General features: G+C 35.0%; 1 protein-coding gene across 2 annotated transcripts in view; it reads right to left on the reverse strand.

Moving 5' to 3' along the window:
- Positions 1-2,324: 2,324 nt before the first annotated feature.
- The window catches only part of tsc22d2 (TSC22 domain family 2), a 34,132-nt gene continuing 10,058 nt past the window's right edge, over positions 2,325-26,398 (reverse strand). The window contains exons 2-4 of one of the 2 annotated variants that reach the window (XM_051094601.1): positions 20,407-20,469; positions 6,460-6,511; positions 2,325-4,081 (exon numbers count right to left, since the gene is read on the reverse strand). In XM_051094601.1, the coding sequence (XP_050950558.1) occupies positions 3,809-4,081; positions 6,460-6,511; positions 20,407-20,469 (388 nt within the window). In that variant the 3' untranslated portion in view covers positions 2,325-3,808. The remainder of the gene's footprint in view (positions 4,082-6,459; positions 6,512-20,406; positions 20,470-26,398) is intronic. The other variant, XM_051094602.1, reaches the window with a different exon arrangement.

Here is a 26,398-nt window from a genome sequence, read left to right on the forward strand (position 1 = left end):
GAAAGGGATGCCATAGAAATATACAGAGCTACACAAAAACGCAAGTTCAAAGACAATATTCTAGAGATAGTGTTTGTTTCTCTGGAGAATTAGTTATGTCCACCTACTGTGCGTTTACATAGAAAATAATAGAAAATCGGCGCAAGGCCTAGAAATACGCTTTTTTACTTATTTTAACTTGAGTGCATTCTGTGTCTGCGAATGACATCTGATGCGTTCTGTGGATTTGCGTTGTTTACACTAGTGCATTTTCGTTTTCGTAATGATTTCTGATGAACTCACTTGTCGTAACAGAGCTACAGAGTCCCTTTATTCTCATTCGGAACGACGAACGCATTTACAAAACCCAATGTGTAGAACTAACTGCGTAATCACTTTTTTTAAAGGCATACACCTATTACAGTTACAAATGGCACTTTAAAATGAAAATGATCTTCGTCTACAATGGCGTTTTTACAGCGTTTCAAAAAACGATCTCCGTCCACACTACACAACCGAAAACGCACGTCACATTCATAATGAGCATAATGTTAGGTATGTTTTGATGCTGGTTTAAGCTGGTTCTTTGCTGGTTTATGCTGGTCCTTTGCTGGTTTATACTGGTCCTTAGCTGGTTTATGCTGGTCCTTGACCAGCAACTTGAACAGCTAAGACCAACATAAACCAGCAAAGGATCAGCTTAAACCAGCATCAAAACATACCTACCAGCATATGCTGTTTTTTTTCACCAGGGTAACCGTAGCCAAAATTATGTGTTTTAAAACAAAAATGCACTGGTGTAAACGTAGCCTAAGGTGGAAGCAATAGAAACGTAAAATCTCAAGACTCAAGTTCTTTAAAAGTTTAACTTATTTCGACGCTGAGTCATGTGCGACATGTTGCCAAAAGACATGAATGCAACACTCAAACATGTTCATCTAGCACGTTTACATTGAAAAACATTTGAAAAGTAAAGTAGAACGGAAAAACGTCCCTTAAAGGGATAGTTCAGCCAAAAATGAAAATTCTGTCATTAATTACTCACCCTCATGTCGTTCCAAACCCGTAAGACCTTCGTTCATCTTCGGAACACAAATAAAGATATTTTTGAAGAAATCCGGGAGCTTTCTGACCCTGCATAGACAACAATGCAACTGACATGTTCAAGGCCCAGAAAGGTAGTAAGGACATCGTTAAAATAGTCCATGTGGTTCAACCGCAGTTTTACAAAGCTACAAGCATACTTTTTGTGCGCTAAGAAAACAAAAATAACAACTTTACTGTAGTGAGCACATGTCGAAGACTGACAGAGAAGAATTTGTTGAATAGAGTCATTATTTTTGTTTTCTTTGCGCACACACACACACAAAAAAAAGTATTCTTGTAGCTTCATGACTGTTGAACCACACATGTCACATGGACTATTTTATTGATATCACGTCTATGCAAGGTCAGAACGCTCTTGGATTTTCATCACAAATATCTTAATTTGGGTTTCAGAAGACAAACGAATATCTTATGGGTTTGGAACAACATGAGGGTGAGTAACAATATAAGTTTTTGGGTGATCTATTCCTTTAAAGGCCAGTTCGCATCAGGAACGATAACTATATCTGTTTTGTTTATTATAAGCAAGTGCTACAGTTTTGTTATCTGCCACTTTTAAAAATGCAGTACATGATTTTTTAGAAACAATGTTGAAGTGGATCAGTCCAAACACTGAAACACACTTTTAGCAAATCAGCCGTGATGGGGGCGGTGCCTTGTGCTGCATAGAATGTACGTGAATTGGGGGCGGGGTTATTGAGTTAGGGGCGTGGTCACGCTTACTGCTGCTATAAATGCTCACGCTCTTTAAAGTCAGGTGGGTTCTGATTGGCTGTCAGCGTTTTTTATTGTTCATTAGCTGGGAAAAAATCGTTAGTGTGATTCCAATTATATCCTTATTCTATGTTGTTGTTGTTATAGTTGTGTTCAATTTAGACACTTAAATTTAGAATGATTTTTAATCTTTATCGTTAACAATATCATAAACGTTGATCTGTCAAATGATTAAATCACATTCAAAAACTGTTTTTGTTTACATAGTAAATGTGTGTACTGTAAATACACACATGCATGGACATATTTAAGAAATATATATAATTATATGAATAAAAATATATGTAAATACATGTAAATATCTTTAAAATATATAGTGTATGTGTATGTATTTATTGTTTTACAGCAGGTATGTCCATATTTATGAAGTGTGTGTGAAACTCATCTTCAAAAAGTTTGCACTTCACATCAGTTCATATATTTGTTGTATGAGTTATGCACAAGAACACAGCAAAACATTTAAAACAGTTTAGTTCTCGCTGGAACAGTAATTTATTTCTGACAGAAAACTAAACTTTCCAAAACAGCACATTACAAGGGTATTTAAGATATTCTCAAAGGCTCAGTGATCAAGTACAATACATTTTGCTTGTATACTACATTTCCTTCAACAAAAAAAAAAGAAAAACAAGCAAACCTAAAAAAAAAAAAAAAGTTCAGACCGATGTACAGTGATTGTACAATATTTCCGTTTGGCTCAAACTGGGCAAGAAAATAAACCAGATCGCTGCATCCATAGAATACAAGAGGCACAAGAGACATTAAAAACAGAGGACATGCCCTATACATAAATGACATCTGTGAACACTTTTGCGGCTTGATTTCATAATGATTTTTTTATTATATCGTTCTTTGAAAGTTGTCAGTGTAAACTACACCTGGAAATATAAATCGGCATTTTTGTACATGTAATAAACATCTGTCGGTATGTCAAGTCTTACAACACCATGCAAATGAAAACAGATGGCTCATTTGATTGTTTATTTGTTGTTTAACATTACTAGTTTTTTCCCTCCAAAAATCACCCTTCACCGTCCATCAAACATCGTTCACAGACTGCTTAAATTATGATGAATAAAAAACATGAGGTAAGAAAATAGTCTGATAGATCATGCAGAACATGCTAATCAGAAACAAAAGGTGACAAAGTCTGAAAAAAAAACCAAAGCGCAAGCGAGCGAACATGAAAATGTGCATCGTTACAAAACAAATGTACACAGCTTTTCTTCTTTGGTTGCAAATATGTTGTACAAACTAATTCACAGCTTCGTCCCCCCATCCCGAATTTAAAATACAGAATCGGAAATCCGAATTTAAGTACTTAGGGCAAGTATACTTAATAAAATCCGAAAGAAAAAATACTTGATAACTGCCGCTCACCTGTACAACTGTCTATACTTTAATACTTTACACTATACACATGTACATTCAATCCCGAACCAACTCAACTATACAGGACTGTGTATCAGCAATGTTGTTGAATCACTTTTAGTGTTGGAACTGTGCCATGGGGACATTATTGCCAAGTATTTTACATTTTAGAAACCAAAACAAGGTTCCTGTATATATATATATATATTTATATAATAGACCTCTGTTACATTGTTCATTTACAATATGAAAATAGCAGCCCTCTAATAAATATATGCAAACAGTAAAACCAAACAGACGAGACGAAAGCCTCCCAAGCTTTCAATGGTAGGTACTCTCCGTTTCCAGAACTCTCTCACATTCGCCTGTGCCAAACCCTCGGAAAGCTACCGCACGCCCATCGTGGAGCCAACTTTGCTTCTCCCAAAATGATTGTCTAATACTTGGAAAGCCAAGCAGCACGTACAAAACGAAGCATGGCTCTCCGCAAGTGGCAAACATGACTGGAAACCCAAATCTCCTTTGCAGGCTGTAGTTTTTTTTTTTGTTTTTATGCAAGTCCCACGATTGAAGGTCTTCACGCCGTGGATACGTTGGGTTGCGGGGGCAAGGCCACTAGTTTGCTTCCTTCCTGTAGGATGGCGTTGACCGCCGTCTGTTGGGGCGAAGTGCTTCCCAGGGTGCTGATCTGAGCCGTGAGCTGGGTCAACTGCTCAGTGTTGGCTAGAGATTTTAATACTGCGTTTTCTCTCTCCAGAACCGAGTTCCTCTCATAGAGCTCCTTGATCTGCTCCTTCAAGACCTCCACTTCCTCACGCACGGCGTACATTAAATGGCTTTTCACGAGATCCTGAGGAGAAGAGCACAATGATGGTCAGTGAGATGTTTCGAATGCAAGTTCTTAGATTACTTACCCTCATGTCTTCCCAAACCTGTAAGACCTTTGTTCATCTTCAGAATGCAAATTAAGATATTCAAGATTCTTACAGATATGGTCTAATTAAATTCCAGGACTTTCAATGACTTTAAGTACTACTTTTTTGATTTTCAAGGACTCCAAACAGAGATAAAAATATTCTAATAAAAATGGCAAAAATAAAGCAAACACATTTTTAGGACACAAAAAGAGCAATAATGCACATAACATTTGCTAACCTGCTCTGAAGTACTGATCTAAATTAAATCATTCACAAACTTGTAGTATTGTTCTGAATCAAATGATTTGCAAATGCGCTCCGAAGTACCGATGTGAATCAAATGACTCACAAACCCGAACCAAAGTACCGATCTGAATACAAAGTTCAGGTTTAAATCAAATGATTTGCGAACCCACACCGAATTTCCAATCTCTAGAATGATACGCGAACCATCATTTCAGATTGGGACCCGGAGTGCAGATCGCATATAATTTAATTCGCAAAAATGATTTGCGAACGCGCATCGAAGTACCGATCTGAATCAAACGATTCGTGAGCCATGCTCTGAAGTTCCAATCTGAATCTAAATATTCACGAACCCAAACCGAAGTACCGATCTGAATCAAATTATTCAGCTACGAAGTTCAGATTTAAATCAAATGATTCGCCAACCTGAACCGAAGTTCTTATCTTTAGAATGATTCGCGAACCATCACTTCAGATCAGGACTCAGAGTGCGGATCGCAAATCATTTAATTCGCAAAATGATTTGCGAACGCGCACCTAAGTACCAATCTGAATCAAATGATTCGTGATCCGTGCTCTGAAGTTCCGATCTGAATCTAAATATTCACAAACCCGATCTGAATCAAATTATTTGCAATCTGCGGCTGCGAAATCAGACCTAAATCAAATAAAGAGCAATCCGCAAAGCTCCGATCTGAAGAATCTAAATCAAGGATGTGAATCAAATGTTTTGCGATCCGTGCACCGAAGTCCCCATCTAAATCAAATGATTCGCAACCCCACACCGAAGTTCCGATCTGAATCAAATGATTCACGATCCGTGCCTCTAAAGTCTGATCTAAATCAAATAAATAGCGATCCATGAAGTTCCGATCTGAAGAATGATTTAATCATTTATTTACGAAATGATTTGCACACCCACCCAAAGTCCCAATCTGAATCAAATGATTTGTGAACCCACTCCAAACTCACAATATGAATCAAATGATTCACAGACCTGAATTGAAGTACAGATATGAATCAAATGATTTGCTATCCACGCTCCAAAGTCTGATTTGCGATATGTGATTTGAAGTACAGATATGAATCAATTGATTTGTGATATGAGATCCAATTGGAGCGCTTTGAAACAATGAATCATTTTAACTGATTCACTTTCAAAAAGCTGCTTCACCCATCATTATAAGTGCTTTTTAAAATCATAAGCCATTTCGAAATTCAAAAATGAATGGCTTTTTTTAATTTAATCTGTTTTTTGCCAGTGAATCGCTTGAGGTGAATGACTGAAGTCACGAGCTTGAATCAATCAGAGCAGTTCCAGCGTGAATGACTCAATTGATTCAGTTTTTCTGTTCTTCTTTTTGCATCTTCAGCCATGTTTACACAACACTGTCAATACTGCTACTGTCATAGTTTTATGACAACTGAAATAAATGAAAAAAAAAAAAAAAAAAAGTATGATGTTTACAGACATCAATATTTCCATTCTAAAGAAGACATCCAACACAAATATGCAAATGTATTCAGGTGAGATAACCGGTTTAAAGCTAACTAGTTAAAATACTCCATTAATATGTCAAGCTGCACCTCAACCATGAGTTTGCAGTCTAATTTACTATATTCACTATATTTAGTTTGAGCACTGCAGTTCAGCTGGTGAGAGTTCAACAGGAAATCAGCTGAAAGCATCAACTTAAGTCACTTAAGTAAATGTTAAATTTAGTGTATATACTAATAAATATTTTAAAGTTATGAGCATTCTAATGTTTAAAGCAGCACTTATTTCATAGTTACATTGTCTTTCAGTAATTCAACCACTTTTCAAGTACCTCTTCAGGGTCTTAGAGTTCATCAAAAAAAAATGTAATTTGTGCACAGAAGATGAAAGAAGGTCTTACGGATTTGGAACAACATGAGGGTGAGTAATTAATGACAGAATTTGCATTCAGTTGTATAAACGTAATATTTCTTTCCTTTATGCCCCAAGTAAAATCTGAAAATTATTTTACATTTAGAAATGCCTTAATGCATTTAAGAAGAAAAAAATAAACAAATAAATACTCACCATAGCTTGCTCTATTTTGTTATCAATGGCCACAACGCTGGCGCCAGAGGCACTGCAGAAAGAAAACAAAGGTGGTGCTTTAAAAAAAAAAATGCATTTACATTAGAATCTCTTCTGAGGAATAGTCAAGCCCTGTCAGGCACCTTACATCATATCGTTAAATCACACTTCCAACAAACTGCAAACTATGCGTGTGCTATTATTCAGAATGGTATATTTAGATGGCACTTCCTTGTTATGCTTATCAGCACGTATCACATAAAATCATACACGTGTTGTGCCTTCAGAGATAAGATGGAAATCATGCATGCACATTCTCCACGTTCAAAACAACCTGTCAACATTATATTCCATTGCGTTTAGGAAACAGATCTGGAATTAAGGTTCCAAAAATACAAACTTAAAAACAAAACTACCAACAGACAGAGATAAATACTAAGTAAATTAAACATTAATTAACAAAAACTAAGCAGAAACAGAAGAAAAACATTTTACTGTTTAACACAATTTAGTGGCCGTTCACACAGAACGCGTTCTGCGCTAAACATATTTTCAACTATGAAAACGCGCGTCAGACCGTTGGTTCGCGTTTTGTGTTACAAACCGTAAATCTTTTTAAAAACCCTTCAATACAGTCCAGTTCTGTTTTACTCCTTTGCGTTCCAGCTTGTTGCGCAATAACGCTGTGTGAACGGCTGCTTAGATTTCCAGCGCACAATCAAAACAGTCGAGGCTTTAACGTTAGGTAATAATAAATAACTATACTTCGCTTAATAAACACCTTTCATGCAGAGTTTTAATATAAACGTACAACCTGTAAGATGCACAAGTTTAAGATCTATTCATATTTATGAATGCAACTAGTTCGCGGTTCTGGGACGCTGCGTACGTGACGTACATGTCCTCAGGCTCATTCCGCAATGCAACCCAATATTAACAAATCTAATATAATAACATGACATAAACTCACAGAATTATGTTTTTAAAACAGAGATACACAAGTAATAAAACTATAAAATGAAGCGTCTTTTCAGAAAAGTCACCCAAAGCACACAACTCAAAGAGTTTACTTCAGAAAGTTTAAAAGCATCGCGTTTTAATCCTGTTTTAAATTCATAACATTTACCTGCATCGTCCTCTGTATGACAACAACCTCCCTGAATATGTAGGAGAGGATCCAGGAGAGTATGGCAGGCAATAGCTCATTTTGCAGCGCATGTTGGTAATCAGTTAGTCTCAGATACACAAGTGTGTTTGTATCAAAGGCGCTCTCCAGGATTTAAGGAATCTCTGTTCTTGCAGGGAGGCGTGGCGGCGAATGACGTAACCAAGAGGCGGAGCCACACATCAGCACACGCTTCTGTATTTTTAGAGCGGCGTCGCGCATGCGCAAACCGATCAACAACGCTGACTGAACTGAACTCCGACTTCTGTCCTGCTCGTGTTTCCTCATTTGACATTGTGAGTTGTCTTGTTAAAGTTTATATCGCCCATAAATCACACAAACGACTTTGTAATGCATTCAAAACAAACGTCTGAGGAAATGAAGATTTAGAAAACACACTATTTTGGCTAGTTAACATACTAGAGTGATTTCTGAAGGATCGTGTGACACTGAAGACTGAAGTGATGATGCTGGAAATTCAGACGTAAATTAGATTTTTAAAATATATTCGAATAGAAAACGGTTATTTCATTTAGTAATAATATTTCACAGCCTTGCTACATTTCTTATCAAACAAATGCAGCCTTGGTGAGCAGAATAGACTTCTAAAAGAAATAAATTAATAACAAAACGTAATTATTCCAAAATATTTAAAATAGATACACTACTGGCTGGTAGTGTATCTATATTAAATATATGTTGTTTACAAAAGGAAAGACGTATCTGTTTTGACTAATTATGCAAACCTGAAATCAATTACAATTTGGTTTAAAGTGAAAAGACAGCACTGCTTGAATTTTAAACTCTTTATATTAGAATTAGTCCCTAAATGGATAAAAAATAAATATAGCACACACCAAAAATGTTTTTCAATACAAATGCATTATGTAATGCATTCAAGCACGACGACTGCACAGTCACCAGCCTCCAATTTAATTTTGGGTACTCCGTATTCACAAAAACAAGCTGAAAAGCATTTTTTTCTGGGACACATGTACCTTCTAAATCTTATTTTGTGTCACCTTATCTTTGCCAGGGTTCGGGAACTGGCCCGCAAGCACGTCAAACAAACGTGTACATGCAAACCGATACATGCCACCGCAGAACATAGGTGTATCCCAAACCACATCAATTGTCTTTCACAATCTGGCAACTACTTGCATTCCTTCAGGCAGTAAACAATCTGCAATGAGAATGTGCTATCTAAGCAAAGAGGCCTATTAAGAATCTTCCATTAAATGCCTGGTGATAAATAATTTCATGAATGTATTAGCATAAAGTGGTAGCATGTCAGTATAAAGAGCTTCTTAAATTAGACCAAAAAGGTGTGAAAGCTGCAATCAACCCCAAATGGATCAAGTCGTCTTTAGCCTCCACTGCATCTGCTCTAAACTGGTGTCAACACCTGCTTGTTGTCAACTATAGAAAGGCTGCATTAGAATAGAGTGTGTTAGTCTATATATACACAACAAATGACTATATAAAACGCGCTGAATTCAAAACTCTTTACCCAAATACGACCTTTAGGAAAAAGACTGCCAGAGTTCAACTTACAAGGAAATGCTTGAAAATATATATTTATCTTGATCAAAATTCAGTGAAAGTCTTGGCAGAGGCAGCTTCTTAACTTGGAATTAAGATTTGAATCATTCAATAACAAAGTGAATGTCAACAGAAGTATGCACTGGGGAAAAAAGGGGAAAAATAGATTAAAACATGGAAAAAATGTTAATTATATAGTCACTACCTCTGGCACTTACATAGCTGATTTCATTTTCAAAGTTAGTACTTCCTTCTTTGTTAAAATAGTTTGCACAAATCAAAATGATGGATTCAATAAAGTCAACTGACTGTATGGATGAGCACTGAATAGCTGTAAGTGTTGGTAAGTCATGCAGTTCTTGCAACATTTGTTAACATCAGTTGACATCACAATGTCTTATTACTCCATTCTCACATATTATGGTTTATGCACATGACGTCAAGTTTATCTACATGATGCATCGTGACTCACAGAAAACAGACACTTGAATTCCAGCCTATTCCAGCCGAAACTTCCTCCTTGCTGTATAAATACCCACATTGGAAACTCAGTTCTTAAGAAAAATAACCAGGTATTAGTAATAAAAAACTGAGAGACGTGGAGTGGAACATGTACGAAAAAAAATCTTCTGAACTAGCAAGGGTGTTCAGGCTATACCTGAGGAAATTATATTTCCATTTGAAGCATTTGAAGTGCAAACCAGTTTTTTTTTTTTTTTTTTTTTTTTTTTTTTATTATTATTATTTCCTTATCATGAAGTTCGTTGCATGGTATTTTAAAGTGATAGTTCACCTAAACTGTCCTAGGAGTATATGACTTTATTCTTTCAGACGAATACAGTCAGAGTTATATTAAAAAAACATCCTGGCTCTTTCAAACTTTGTAATGGCAGTGAATGGGTGTCGAGATTTTGAAGCCCAATAAAGTGCATCCACACATCATAAAAAATATTCCACACGGCTCCGGGAGGTTAATAAAGTCCTTCTGAACTGAATCAATGCATTTGCTTAAGAAAAATATCCATATTTATAACTTTATAAACCATAATCTCTAGCTTTTGCTAACTGACGTACGCACATTCTAGCAGATGACGTAGGATGTACAAAACAAGGATCTGTGAAGAAAAATGTAGAAGAATTTTAATGTAAGACAAGGGGAGACTGGTTTTCCTTAGCATTAAACAAAACTTAGACTCTCGTGAAACGTGTACAACAGTTAGCGGGAGATTACGGTTGAAAAAGTTGTAAATATGGATATTTGTCTTACACAAACACATTAATTTACTTCAGAAAGCCTTTCTTAACCTCCCACACTGTAAAAATCAATTTGATGAGTCAACTTAAAATAATTTGTTACCTGGCTGCCTTAAAATTTTAAGTTCAGTCAACTCAAAAAAAAAGTTTATACAACTTGAAATGTTACATTGTACTAAGTGACAACTAAGATATTTGAGTTTATTCAACTTTCAACTCCAAAATTTTAAGGCAGTTGGGTTAGTTTCCCTGCTTTTAAGTTTAACAAACACAACTATCTAAGTTGTCACTTAGTACAACTTAACATTTCAAGTTGACTCAACAAATTGTGTTTTTTTATTTTTTTAACAGTGCAGTGTCATCTGGAGCACTTTTTTTTATGATGGTTGGTTGCACTTTATTGGGTTTCAAATTCTCAACACCCATTCACTGCCAAATCTTAGAAGAGCCAGGACATTTTTAACATAACTCTGATTGTATTCTTCTTGAAGAAAAAAGCCATATACACCTAGGATGACTATTCTCAATTTTTTCCTCAAAATTTGTCTCATTCATGAAATATAGTGCACTTGTAGGATAATTTGATAGTATTACCTTTTGTCATTTTGGATTGGAACATGAGCTTCATTTTCTTCATGTTCAGGGCATTTTTCATAAATTTACATTATGGAAAAAAAAAAACAAAACGTAACGGCGTGTTGTACGCGGGATGCTTTAAATGATGCAAATGCAGCAAGCATTCGTCAAGCAATTTCACAAGACAATTTTACACAGAAAACTGTGTGAACGAGTTTAAAAAGTCATAAATCTTCCCTCAGATGCCCTGCAAAGCATGTTAAGTTCATGTAGTTCCATCAGCTCCAAATCAGAGTCATGAGTGATTCATCCTCAACACCCATTTGTTGTAAACAAGTCCAGAGTCTTGAGAGCCGCTGTTAATTAATTCGTTGAGCTGTTGCATAATGTTTTTGGTCCGCGCACAGCTGGCCTAGAATCAATGACCTCCTACCGCTTGGTGGGAGTCATGTGGTCCTGTGATTCATGCGGATCACCCGGTGTTACCACCTCCATCCACATGCACTCCAACAGGCGCCTCCTGCTGTTTAGCACAGTACACGCTGTAGCTTAGGTAAAAGGCTTATTTAAATCTGCAAACATTCATTGTTTTACGGAGAAAATGAGAATGGAGATGCTGATAAGTCTCAGTCTACACTATGAAGAAGCTTCAATGAATCAATCTAATGTTAAATCATTTTGATGGTCATACTATCCAGTGTCAAAATGATAATTACAAGAACATGGCATCCCTAAGAGGGGCTCTTAAGTCAAACCAACTTCTAAAAACTCCAATTTAAAACATCTACATTAAGACATCTAAGTTGAGAAAATGTTGGTTATTTTATATAAATATATTTTATTTTGACTACATAACGCCGTTCAACATTTTCTGTTTTTTCCCCAAGTCTGGCTATTTGTAGACGTAACCACATAATTGGACTTTACGTGTCAGATAAGCAGATTGAACTATATAAGCTATACAATCATTGCTCTGTTGATTTTTTTTCATTCTACATTCCTAAAACAAGGAATCCATTACACAACTCCTCTTTGAAATCTGATTTCCAAGTGGTCAACATTGTGCTTGATTTAGCCAGTCATTGCAATTTTCTAGAACATTTGTGAGGGGGAAAAAAAGTCGAATTTAATTAATCTTGAAAGCCAACTGGTTACGTAATGTGAATTTGTCAGGACATCTTTACAGAAACATGCAGGTTTGCTCAATAATGAAAATTCTGTTGTTTACTCATTTACATTAATCTTGTTTCAGACCAGTATGACTTACTTTCTACCCAAGCTCTTTGGAAATACGTGCCTCTATCTACATTGCTGCAAAACTCAAAAAAAAAAAAACACGCTGTGATTTGCAAACTGATACTTTTGAACGTTAGCATCACTTACACAGCCATATATGTATGCAGCGTTCATACTGATACTGTAAAATAAATTTCCAGGACTTTAAAGGACTTTTCAAACACTACTTTTTTGATTTTCAAAAAAGAGATCTCACTTATGGTTTGACGTTTTCTACTGTTTATGAAAAAACAAGAAATCTGAAAAAAAGAAAACCGTTCCAAAGTCCTGATCTGAATCAAATTATTCACAACCTGCACTCCTAGGTTCCGATCTAAAGCAAAAGATTCGCAATCCACGCTCTGAAGTGAACTGAATAATGATTCGCAAACTATAATTTCAGAGCAGGATCGCGAATCATTCGATTCACACAATGATTCAAGAACCCACTCTGAAGTTCCAATTTAAATCAAATGATTTGCGATACATGACTCGAGGTTTCGATCTAAATCAATTTATTTGCGATACGCCAAGTCCCAATCTAAGTCAAATGACTTGCGAACCCGCTCCAAAGTCCTGATCCAAATCAACTGATTCACGATACGCCATTTGAAGGCCTGAATTTGATTTAATAATTTGCGATACGCCAAGTCCCAATCTAAGTCAAATGACTTGCGAACCCGCTCCAAAGTCCTGATCCAAATCAACTGATTCACGATACGCCATTTGAAGGCCTGAATTTGATTTAATAATTTGCGATACGTGATCCAAACAGTAAATCATGTTGCGACGCAATGGTTTTTAAAATCATTAGTCACAATGTGACTAAGATTATTCAGCATTTTAGTCTCAAGATAAAGACTAAGACTAAATCAAAAAATGCCTGTCAAAACTAACACTGTTACATACAATGTTGAAATTTGAAAATGAATGGCTTTTACTTAATTTGATCTGGTTTTGGCTGGTGAATTCCTTGAAATGACAAGAAGTTACGAGTTTGAATCAATCAGAGGACTTCCAGCTAAAATTACTCACTCAGTTGATTTGGTTTAGCTCCAAAGTTTTATGACATTATTAGTTTTATGACACAATATTGTGTTGTTATGACTTCAAAACAATTTTAATATGCGGAGATTCGAAAACTGATACTTTTGAATGTTAGCGACACATATACAGCTTAATCTGCATGTGTGAGATTTGAAAACAGACAGTTTTAGCATCACATATGCAGCTTCATATGAAATATGTTTTTATTTTTGTTTCATATGTTCTGTTGTCTTTTTCTCTCATTCTGTTTGAACATGTCTAATTATAAGAATGCTTAAAAAACGATTTACTAATATTTATTTTTACAAGAGCTCCATGAATTTCTTTATGTATTTAAATTTTTCTGGTTATCAGATGAAGGCATAAAACATTAATTTATCTTTTAATCAAATGAAAGTTAAACTAAAGTTAAAGGAGTTTACTATTAAAATTAAAACATGGAAGAAATAACCTACTGAAAAAAAAAAAGTCTGAATAATTTTAGTAGTAGTAGCATTACTACGAACATTCAACTGCATATCATATATGTGACTCTGGACCACAAAACCAGTCATAAGTCACACGGGTATATTTGTAGCAATAGACAAAAATACATTGTATGGGTCAAAATTATCGATTTTTTTCAAAAATCATTAGAATATTAAATAAAGATTATGCTCCATGAAGATATTTAGTAAATTTCCTAATGTAAATATATCATAATTTCATTTTTGATTAGTAATATGCATTGCCAAAAACTTCATTTGGACAACTTTAAGGGTGATTTTTTTTTTATTAAGGGTGTTTTTTTTTTTTTTTTTTTTTTTATTTTTCAAATAGTTGTATCTCAACCAAAATATTGTCCTATCCTAACAAAACAAATACATCAATAAAAATCTTTTTTTATTCAGCTTTCAGATGATTTATAAATCTCAATTTCAAAAAACTGACCCTTATGACTGGTTTTGTGGTCCAGGGTCACACATGTCTGACAATTTCTTCAAGTTCAAACTAAATGGTGCTAGTTTTACTCAGATTCAATGGTAAAGTGCTTATGAAGTGACTCTGAGAGCATTTCTGAGGATTCATTCATTCAAAATTTGGCGAATTCACATGCAACATTCTGTGTTTTACAGTAAATTCCATTTTTATGACCGGATTCCATGAATCGTTTTCCGCATTGTGGAAATCACAGGGGCCTACTCATTGTCTTGTTCTAGAGTTATATTTTTGTTTCATGGTCTTAATTTTGCAGCAGTTTTTCCCTGTGGTATCGAAAATGGCATTGAATATCGATATTTTCAGGGTATCGTATCGAAGGTATAAATTCCAGTATTGTGACACTACAGTAAATCTCAATCATTTCTGGTTCATCAGAGCCACTTTCTTGCAGGACTCTAGTCTGATAAGCTTCTAAATAATATGACAAATAATGAATATTTGGGGAATGGCCCATATATTATGTAAAACCTTCATTTTAAACGTGTTTTATACATTAAGAAGCGATTTCAGAATACATTTAATGTGTTAAACGTCTACTAGGAATGAGCCACATTATTCTGTCCAAGTTTGTTGTGTTCGGAACAGCTCTAAAGATTATGTTAACAGCTACATGGAACATGTAATTGCTTCTAAGAATCCTTGCTAAGTGTCTGATTAAAATGTGCAATTTGTAGACTATTTCTCTACGATCAAAAATGTCCATTGGAGGTATTTTTAATGTGGTTTTGCATGAGTACATTGAGTGCTAGTTTACTTAAACCTCACAGGCACGAATTGACATTTAATTATGATTGAAAATTCGGTAGTTCTTGAACAAAGGGAGGGTTGCACTGGCAGTGAGCCAGAGGGATTTAACATTACTGTGTGACTCATAACTCTTGTGGGAAGGATGGTATTCATGTCAAGAGCAGATTTTTGATATTTGCTACGTGTTCGCTCCTGTCCCCGCTAAAGCACAATGACAGCTGTCAAAGCATTGCCCTAAAAGAAAACCTGAGGCGTTTTTGTGACCATATGTTTGTGTAAGTGAGTCTAAATGACTGGTCTCTTGTGCTATGACTCACAATTTTCGATTATTTAATCCAATTAAAATTATGAACTGTAGTAACTTTCCGATTAACATTTTATATTCAGCACTTTGAGCTTGAGAGTGTATTTTATAGATCAATAGGACAGTTGCATGTTTAATGCTTGTTCATAGTCTGAATCCTCTCTGAGGGTATTTATGGGACAGGCAACGGTGCAGATAAGGAAGCTTGTGCTTCTTATTTGACTATTTATCCCACTCTTTTATCTCTATCCAAAGGCTCCGGGGCTTTTAGTTACAGGCAGATTTCCATGGAAATACTTTAGTTTGAGAATATTTGCATGGCTTTTTTTCCTGTTTGTCTGTATTAGGTGCAAATGCATTGGCTCTTTGGTAGAATTAAGATGTTGAATGGTAGAAACAGTTGTTGGATTGATAACACAGATACTGAGTCCATCAGTTACATCTGTGAGCAATAGCTGTTCTATTAAAATATATTTGTATATGTGGAAAGGAACTGTCCAACCTAATCTTTGGTTGGTGCACAAGACAAGATATTTTGCACAGTGTCCAGGCTCCTCTTTTTCATACAGAGAAAGTCGGTTATTCACTGAAAATCTTTCCTTCTGCTATAACTCAACTCTTCATAGTGATTTTTTTTTTTTTTTAATTTATGGTGCTTGACAGGTAATGGTCTTCTTATTTTGTATGAACAACAGCAGCTTGGACAGTTTGTCCAACATTTCCCTCTCAGTTACTCAGTAGAAAGCAACCCAAGCTCACTGGAAATATGTGCTTGTGGTGACATTTTGGCAACGCCTATATTATGTACCTAACATCATTTTTTGCTGCAGTTTGAAAGTGAAATATCCAGTGAGTGGGACTGTGGCCACATATTTATTATTATGGTACAGGCACGTATTGATGGCACATATTTTATTACGTCACTTTAGATTTCAAAAGTCTGGTGAGTGTTGCTAAAAGGTTAAAGGAGAAGTCCACTTCCAAAACAAAAATTCACATATAATGTAGTCACCCCCTTGTCATGCAAGATGTTAATGTCTTTCTTTGTTCAGTCATAAAAAGCAGTTTTTTTGGGGAAAAAAATCTGTATTTTTCTCCGTGTAATGGACTGCTATGGTGCCCCGATTTTGAACTTCCAAAATGCAGTTTAAATGCAGCTTCAAATGATCCCAAATGCCGTTGTAAACTATCCCAGCCAAAGAAGAAGGGTCTTATCTAGGGAATCAATCGGTTATTTTCATTACAAAAAACGTAATTTAAATACTTTTTAATCCCAAACGCTCGTCTTGTCTTTCTCTCCCTGAACTCTGTGTATTCTGACTCAAGACAGTTAGGGTATGTCGAAAAACTCAACAATCGTATTTTCTTTCTCAACTTCAAAAATCATTTTGAAATCATCCTACATCACTGCAGAAGTACCGACCCAGTCTTTGCAAAGTGAACATGCAAAGATGATCAAACACTCTTAAAAAAGGTAAAACAGCGAAATAGGACGATTTTGAAGTTGAGGGAGAACATGAGATGGGAGTTTTTCGACATAACCTAACTGTCATGAACAGGAACAAAAACAGTCCAGGCAGAGTAAGACAAGATGAGCGTTTGACATTAAAAAGTATATAAATTCTATTATTTTTATTAAAATAACCAATCGTTTCGGCTGGGATCGTTTACAACCGCATTTGGGATCGTTTAAAGTCGCATTTAAACTGCTTTTTGGAAGTTCAAAATCGGGGCACCATACCAGTCCATTACATGGAGAGAAATGCTGAAATGTTTTCCTCAAAAAAACAATTTCTTTACGACAGAAGAAAGAAAGACAAGAACATCTTGGATGACAAGGGGGTGAGTACATTATATGTCAATCTTTGTTTTGGAAGTGGACTTCTCCTTTAATGCTCTATCGTGTTGGAAATACCCACTACATCAAACACAAACTTTGAGCTGTTTTGTTGAACCGTAGTTTCACAGGATTTACACCGGAGTGTTTCACCTCTCAAGTGCAATGCCTTACTGGGTGAGCTATCGAGCAAACTTACTACATTTAAAAACCCAGGCACACTGTAAAAAATGACTGTGAATTTTACGGTAAAAACTGTAAAAATGCTACAGTAAAAACCTGTTAAATGGTTAACAGTAAAAGACCGTAAAATTTACAGTGAATAACCATAACCTGACATTCCCAGAATTCCCTGCTTTACATTTGTTTTTTTTAAATATGATGTTTTTTTGTTGAAATAACTCTTTCTTCTTAGTTTTTTTTTTTTTAGCAGTTTTGTACATTTAAGGTTGTATGTTACATCTAATGTTGTTATATTAATGTTTATTGCATTGTTTCAGTTTTATACGTGTTACCATGGTGGTGTTTAATGTTTTTGTGAATGACTCCGTGCACCATCTATATATGTTAGTATTTAAAAGCTGTTTGTGATGAGCTTTGGTTCATCATGTGACTTTCTCATCACCACCTGCTTTTGGTGGTTATCAGTGTATTACAAAGATACAAAACAGATTTCAGTAGGGATGTGCCGAACAAGTTTTTTTTGAAGCAGTGAGGCTTTTACAACAAACTGTGTCGATGCTTCGAAGCTGTTGATGCAGTTCTCTACTCCGCCATCTGGTGGTCAATAAAAATTCTTACACAAAATGTATCATTTACATGTTTTGTTAATTGGTGTGTTATTGTAAAGATTATTTGTGAATTTTATAAGCATACATGTCATTAGCAAGGTGTCGCGTGCGTGCAGCAATAGAGTTTTCAAAATGTATTGTATTTTGCAAAAAATACAGTAACAAAGACTTTGTTGTTCTTCATTTTTTTCCTTGCATCAAACCTCCGTCTTTCACCTCCTAAATAGAATGTTTAATATGCCAATAAATTAGACCAATGTATTTTTTCATTGCTCCATTTTTGAGTCTTCCTTAAAATAAAACACAAACATGCACATTGCTAAAAAATGCACAAATATAAACGCAATTATTTGTTTATATATATATATATATATATATATATATATATATATATATATATATATATATATATATATATATGTAATAATATTGTGAGAGGACAGTGGAGAGCTGACAGGAAAGTATTGGGAGAAGAGAGGGGAGCAGGATCGGCAAAGGACCTTGAGGCGGGATTCGAACTCGGGTCGATGTCAATGCACTAACCACAAGACACACTATGCGTGCCGACCAGTTGCCATTTTTTCACCATAAATTTTACAGATTTTTTTTTTTTTTTTTTTACAGTGTAGGGCCTCAACTATGTCATTTTCGTAAAACTTTTGATAAACTAATATTAACTTGTATAATGTTTTAATGAATTTAAATAAACAGAAATTTTGATTAATACAATTTAATTTAACCGTTAAATATGACTCCAGACATTAAAAAATAAATAAATAAATAAATGAAATCCAGAAAAATTAAAACAGAAAAATGGAATTTGGGGGGAAAATAAAATGGATTTCATACCGTCCTAAATTAGGCATATTTTTACATTAATGAAAACTTGTTGAGGTGATAAAACACTAGAGAAAAAACGTGTGGTTTTATGCCTTCATCTAATAAACAGAAAAATTTTAATACACATTATAGAATAAAAAAAAACAAAAAACAAAATCATAGGGCTATTGTGAAAATAAATATTAGTAAATCGTGCTCAAACAGAGTGAGAGAATAAGACAACAGAACATATGAAAAAAATAAAAATAAAAACATATTTCATAGGGCCCTAACCATGTCATCTTTGTAAAACTTTTAATAAACTGGTGTTAAATTGTATAAGTTGCAAGATTTTAATTAAATAGGCATGATTTTTGATAATTAAATTTTGGAAAAAACTAAAACAGATGTCAAAGGGCCGTATATTTTAAAATTAATGAAACACTGCAGAAAAAAACTCATGGATTTTTATGTTTGCTTCAAATTTCTTTTGAGATAAGTATTATTTTTACCATTTTTACCAAAATAGGGTGGTGTGAGCATTATGGAGTGCTATAAACAAATGTAATGTGTTTCATAATGTAAACCAGAGGGCGCTCTTGTGCAAAAACTCCACATATGCCTCACAATAAAAACACTAATTATGGCAATCTAAGAAATCCCTAATATGGACAAAAGGCGTCCAGCCATCGCTATAACTAAGTAAAAAAGAACGAAACGCTTTAACTGATCAAACATGAAGACAAACACAGGACTGTGACAGTATATAGTTTATCTGTGTTCTTCAAACCATCTCAGGTTTTTTCATAAGAACGAAGTCAATTTATAATGCAATGCTAATCGACAGCATGTAATACAGTTGAATACTATAAACGAATAAAATTTCGGCCTCATACTAACATGAGAAGCTACGTCAGATGACAAAAGGAAGTTATTTCAAACACTCGACTGACGTTATGAAGGGAATTCGTAGTCAAAATATGTGGTTGAAAGTGTATTTTGTTGACAACAGGTTTATAAATGCTTCTCAAGTAGCTGCCAAAGAGAGGAGAAAGTGAGAAAGCGCAGCTGGTATCAGCAATAAAAAAGTGCACTGAAAGAATATAAGATAAGAATTGAAAAAGCAATATTTTTAGCAACACGACTGTGGATGTAATGTACGTCATGCATCCAAAAATTGAGTTAACTTTGCTGCAATGTAACCATTGACCAATTTCAGAGTCCGGCTTAACTTCTATCTGACCCGGGTCAATCTACACCCTTCAAACACATCCTCTCAGTCAGCGCTTTCTCGTATGTGAGTGCCCTTAAAGATGCCCAAGCCAAAAGTGTCAACAATGGACCCTTTTCACATTTCCAGGCTTCTCAGAAGTAGCAGCTGTAGCTGAGTAAACGCCTACTGTGGCAAACAGGAGACTATTTTTGGGGAAAAAGAAAAAAAATGTATATATATTTACAATGCTAATAACTGTGCAAATGCATCATCAGCCTGTAAAAAGGGTCCATATGTAAGAGTGATACTTGGATGTTTGACACTTGAGTCTGAAACACATGCTCACTCCATGCACACTGCCAAGAGTGCAACGTAACACACACACAGTGATCATACCCATCACTGATGGCCTTTGACCTGCCGTTTGGGAAGGCCTGATAGAAAGCCGTGGAGGGGTTCCTTGCAGATAAAAGAAAGAAAGAGAGAGAGAGAAATATAAATAAGGTAATAACTATGACGTCAAAGGAAGGAAAGACCAAAACAAATCTGCTGAGATGCCTTAAGGGCTTTCAAGACAAAGTTGAATGGCCATTCATATCTAAGACTGAAAAGGCACAGGGTGTGAAACAGCTTTGGCGTCGGAGCCCCCAGCTATAGCCTTGAAGTATTCAGAGTTCAGAATGAATATACAGTTTGCCAAACAGAAAAAAACAGAACAGCCATTGAGACCCCTACACACTGATCCCCTACACAAACGATCACACTGATTTACAGCCAAGTTTATACAGCTTAACTAAAAGGAGATTAATTTGATTTTCCCTTGTCGATCATCCATTGAATGTTACAAAGTGACTATTATCCTGTGAAAAGAAATGACGCATTTATTTATTTTTTAACTGAGGATTCACTGGAATTGTTTGAAAGCTCGGTTCCATCACTGAATAACAATAAAAAAATGTTACTGAGAATTTTTTATCTCACAATTCTGACTTTTTCTCCTGGCAATTTTGACTTCTTTTCTTACAATCACAGGTAATAAGTCCAGAAACAGTTCTGCATTTATAACTTCCAATTGCAAGATTATATCTCGAAATTCCCAGGAAAAGTAAGAACTGTGAGATGTAAACTCTCAATTGTCAGAAAAAAAAGTCAATTGTGAGAAAAAAAAAAAAAAAAAAAAAAAAAGTTGAATTGTGAAATGTAAACTCGCAACTGCAAGAAAAAACTGAATTGTGAGATGTAAACTGGCAAGTGCGAGTAAAAAGAAGTCAACTGCAAGATGCAAACTCGCAATTGTGAGATGCTCATTTGCAACTGCAAGAAAAAAAGTCGCAACATGCAAACTCAAAATTTTCAAAAAAAAAAAAAGTCACAATTGTGAGTAAAAAAGTTAATTGTGAGATTTAAAATTCACAATTGCGAGAAAAAAAAACGTAGAATTATGAGAAAAAAGTGAGAATTGTGAGATGTAAATTCGCAATTGTCAGAAAAACAGTAAATTGTGAGAAAAAGTCTGAATTGTGAGATGTAAACTCGCAATTGCAAGTAAAAAAAAAAAAAAAAAAAGAATTATGAGATGTTCATTCGCAGTTGTGAGAAATAAAGTCAGAATTGCGAGATGTAAACTTGCAATTGTCAGAAAAAAAAGAGAGAATTGCGAGTTTGCAAGAAAAAAAGTGAGAATTGCAAGTGGAAACTCACATTCTCAGATTTAATTCTCAGATTTGCAAGATGTAAGCTTGCAATTGCGAGAAAAAAAGGCAGAATTGCGAGATGCAAATGCACAACTGCAAAAAAAAAAAATTTGTAAAAACAATTGCGAGAAAAAAATTCAGAATTGAGATGTAAATTTCGCATTTTTGAGAAAAAAAGTCAGTTTACATCTTGCAATTCCCAGAAAAGTAATTAGAATTTTGAGATGTTAACTCACAATTGTGAGGAAGAAAAAGTCAGAATTGTGAGATTTAAACTCGCAGTTGCGAATAAAAAAAGTCAATTGTGAGACGTAAACTCACAATTGCGAGAAAAAATTCTGAATTATAAGATGTAAATTCGCAACTGTAAGGAAAAAAAGTTAATTGTGAGACGTAAACTTGCAATTGTAAGAAGTCAGAATTGCAAGATGATAATGCACAACTAAAAATCTGAATTTGCAATTATGAGGAATAAAGTCAGAATTGCAAGATGTAAACACGCAATTCCCAGAAAGAAGTTGTGTGAGACGTAAACTTGCAGTTGTGAGAAAAAGTCAGAATTGCGAGATGTAAACTCAAAAATGCGGCTAAAGTAAACAGGCTCGTCACTCCACAGAGAGAAGAGAGGGGCGGGGCGAGCACAGCTTATTTGCATTTAAAGCAGCCTCGACCAGAATGAGATGATTTTTGCAGAGCTCATTTTGACAAGATAAAAAGGGTGTTGAATTTTTAACCAAAGTATATTACAGACTTTTCATTAAGACCCTAAAGAATCATATCAACTTGTGGAAAATGGGCATCCGATGACCCCTTTAACTCACAATTGTGAAGAAGAAAAAGTCAGAATTGTGAGATGTAAACTCGCAATTTTTAAAAGAAAGTCAGGATTGCAAGATGTAAACTCGCAATTGTCAGGAAAAAAAAAAAAAAGTAGAATTATAAGATGTAAATTTGCAACTGTAAGGAAAAAAGTTGTGCAACTGCAAGAAAACAGTCAATTTTGAGAAAAAAAAAAAATGCTTAAATGCGATCTCGGTCCACACATTGGCCTAGAATACAGTACTGAATAATTTAACATTTATAGCTACAAAATAGCTGTCGCTAACAAAATAGAACCTTGAAAGAAACAGTCATTTGTTTAAGAAAACATGAAAGGTCATACCTCATAACTTTTAATTAAAACAAAAACAAACAAACAAAAAAGAAAAAAAACTGTAATTTGGGATTTAAAATGGAACCGAGAGTGCTAAGCTGTGTTTGGAACATGGAAGTAATTTAGGCAATTTGAGCAATTTAGCAATTAAGCAAAATATTTAATAATTGAATGCACAATGTTGAGAGTGTATCTGGTGAATGATGGGCAGGCAAATTCTGCTATTTATGATTTTTTTTTTTTTTTAAAGTTCAAGAACACAACATTTATAAAAGAAAATGAAGGGCTCTAAGTACCTGTGCTCAAACTCTGCTGAAATCTGCAGTTTTCCACAGAATTCTTTGCGAAACATTTCTACGTGGGCCTGGTAACTCTTAAACAAGTGGTTGCGTAAACGAAGTCCAAAAAGACAAAACGGAAACAAAGATAACTATCCACCCTAAATGGATAATTAGCCAAATTCACTCAAATGGTGCACAAAACAAACACTTGATGGAAATATTTTTGCATGTTTCCAGCAAAAGATGATGACTGACAAACGGAATTGCCCTGAGGACATGAAGCTGGCAGAGGATTACGCAGAAACAGGTTTTTGTACACAAAGCTGTGTAGTGCTTATAACAGTGAATCTATAGAAACACAACACTGAAAGAAGAAAATACTCCTCTTTATATTTCAGGATGTCTACAATAAACTGAAATTAAAATAAACAGTCTCATAGAAACATGAGCGGTTGAGTGAGAAAATCTGCCCTATATTTAAAGTAAACTGTGTCAAGCGGTGAGTTCAATCATTTGGCAAATTCAGCTCGCTTTCAACGTTAGTTGCCACAGCTCACCACACCTAACACACTCATACTTGGCATAGCATCTGACACATTTAACGCCACCCACTTCTGGAAACTGTTATGTTTGATAATTCATGGTTAATCACAATAGCCACACAATTTAAATACACCAACATGTACAAAGACAGCTGTACGGAAATCTAGAAATAAACGTTTTGTACAGTGAGGGTTAGTAATTGTCACTATGCTGTACCGAACAGATGATCGTTTTGTCCTCAAAGCAAAGCAAGCAGCGATTACCGGGGTTTCAAGCACTTTAAGGCATTTAAGCAAATATGGAAAAAGACATTGTTTAGCAAGTCCGTAACCACCTAAATCAATGATTAAAAAAAAATATATATATATAGGCAAATATAGGTAATTTAGCATTTTTTTTTTTTTTTTTTTTTTTTTGTTATAGTACCAGTTGTGGTCTGTCCCCTTAAAACTTTGCATGCTTGTTTAGAATCACCCGTCTCATGTCCTCACCAGGTTTCAAGAAGTTTTGAGTTTTCCTTTAGGCTTTATAGGATTTTTGGCTATAGCTTTCCAAAGGGTAAATTTCAACCTTTTTTTGATAATTATTGGCCTAGAGAGTCCAAAGAAATGTACCGTTTTTTTTTTTTTTTTTTTTTTTTTTCCAGATCGAGTGAAAAACTAGGAATAGTTTGCATAAGTAGGTTTTTACATCTTCTCAGTCATTTAAAGGAGAAGTCCACTTCCAAAACAAAGATTTACTTATAAATGTACTCACCCCCTTGTTATCCAAGATGTTCATGTCTTTCTTTCTTCAGTCGTAAAGAAATTGTGTTTTTTGAGGAAAACATTTCAGCATTTTTCTCCATGTAATGGACTGATATGGTGCCCCAAGTTTGAACTTCCAAAATGCAGTTTAAATGCAGCTTCAAACGATCCCAAATGCGGTTGTAAATGATACGGATGAAACCGTATTTTCTCCCTCAACTTCAAAAATCATTTCAAAATCATCCTACATCGCTGCAGAAGTACCGATCCAGTCAAGCGAACATACAAAGAAGAGCAAACACCCTTAACAAAAAAGGTAAAATAGCGATATAGGATGATTTTGAAGTTGAGGGATAAAATATGATCAGAAATTTTTGACATACCCTAACTGTCTTGAGAATACACAGGGTTCAGGGAGAGTAAGACAAGATGAGTGTTTGACATTAATAAGTAATATAAATTGTATTATTTTTATGAAAATAACCAATCGTTTCGCTAGAAAAGACCCAACTTCCTCGGCTGGGATCGTTTAAAAGCGCATTTGGGATTGTTTGAAGCTGCATTTAAACCTCATTTTGGAAGTTCAAAATCGGGGCACCATAGCAGTCCATTATATGGAGAAAAATGCTGAAATGTTTTCCTCAAAAAGAAAGAAAGACATGAACATCTTGGATGACAAGGGGGTGAGTACATTATATGTGAATCTTAGTTTTGGAAGTGGACTTCTCCTTTAACAAACAATTGAATTGACCGCAGTGGTCACTGCAGCTGCCATTAGAAGTCCCAGTAGAAACAGTCAGTGTTGTGAGACGTGCGCTCAGTACTGCGCATGCGCACTGGCTGATCTCGCCTGAAAAATAAGCTTTTTTTATTGGTATTGGAGCATAAGGAAAAATATTTATGAGGCAGTTTGTTGTCAGATTTCATTGGTGATTTCAAATATGAAATTTAATTGTAAGCTTGGTGAACAGTTTTGGAGAATTTGATGTTTCCCCATTCAAAGAGATAGGAGCTGCACTTGCCTGCCCAAGAGGCGTTTCAAAGATGGCCGCCGAGTAGGGCTGGGTATCAAAAATAGATTCGGATTCCAGATTCAGATACTTCCTGTAAAATCAAAATTTCGATTCCGCCTATCGATTCCTATATGCGGTTCTTTTTTTTTTTTTTTTTTTTTTTTTTTTTCATCTGTGAGGACTCGACCTAGTGATCTGCCAGGACCTTGCTCGCTAATCTAAGCACATAGCACTCCAAAGTATGGCTACACTTGTGATCAAAAGTCGAAAAAGCAAAGTAGCCTATAATATTTGTGATAAGCTAAACATGTTGCAATAGATGTGTCACCACCAATATGACAAAGCATTTTAATTTAACAGTTTGTTAAAGATCACAAACACAATTTAAATGCCAACGTGATTCTGTTCCTAAATTACAATTAAATTACATTCCTCAACCTTTCTTCCGTGCAGCGTATGACCCAGTGTGATTTTAACATTCAAATCTGCGTTTGTGCTGCCGCTGACCCAAAGAGTTACAAACATTAAAAAAAAAAAAAAACACAAAAGTATTGGGATAAAAGTTCATAGTCTGGATATGAACTCTGATATGTACGGTAGAGATCAAAATAAGAGTAAATCATCCTTTTGGAAGTTAATTTTACATTCCAAATAATAAGATTTACTGATTACATTGTTATGTCAGTAGATGGTGAAAGGGGGCTGTTAATAATGTATTTGTCTTTGATCATTCATTCAAAAACACTGATTCATCCAGTAATGAACCAAGTAAATCTTGAGTGAATCACTGAATCATTTACATATAAATTAGGCCTACATGTGATTTTGTTTAGTTGTCTAATGTTTTTTTTTTTTTCTTCAGAATCGTAAGAGAACCACAACTTCCATTTAAAACAACAACAACCCAATTTATCCAGAATCACACAGCTCTATTTTGCAAACAGCTCTTAAGTGAATC

The sequence above is a fragment of the Labeo rohita genome, chromosome 22, assembly GCF_022985175.1.
Source record: "Labeo rohita strain BAU-BD-2019 chromosome 22, IGBB_LRoh.1.0, whole genome shotgun sequence".
NCBI classification, from domain to species: domain Eukaryota; kingdom Metazoa; phylum Chordata; class Actinopteri; order Cypriniformes; family Cyprinidae; genus Labeo; species Labeo rohita.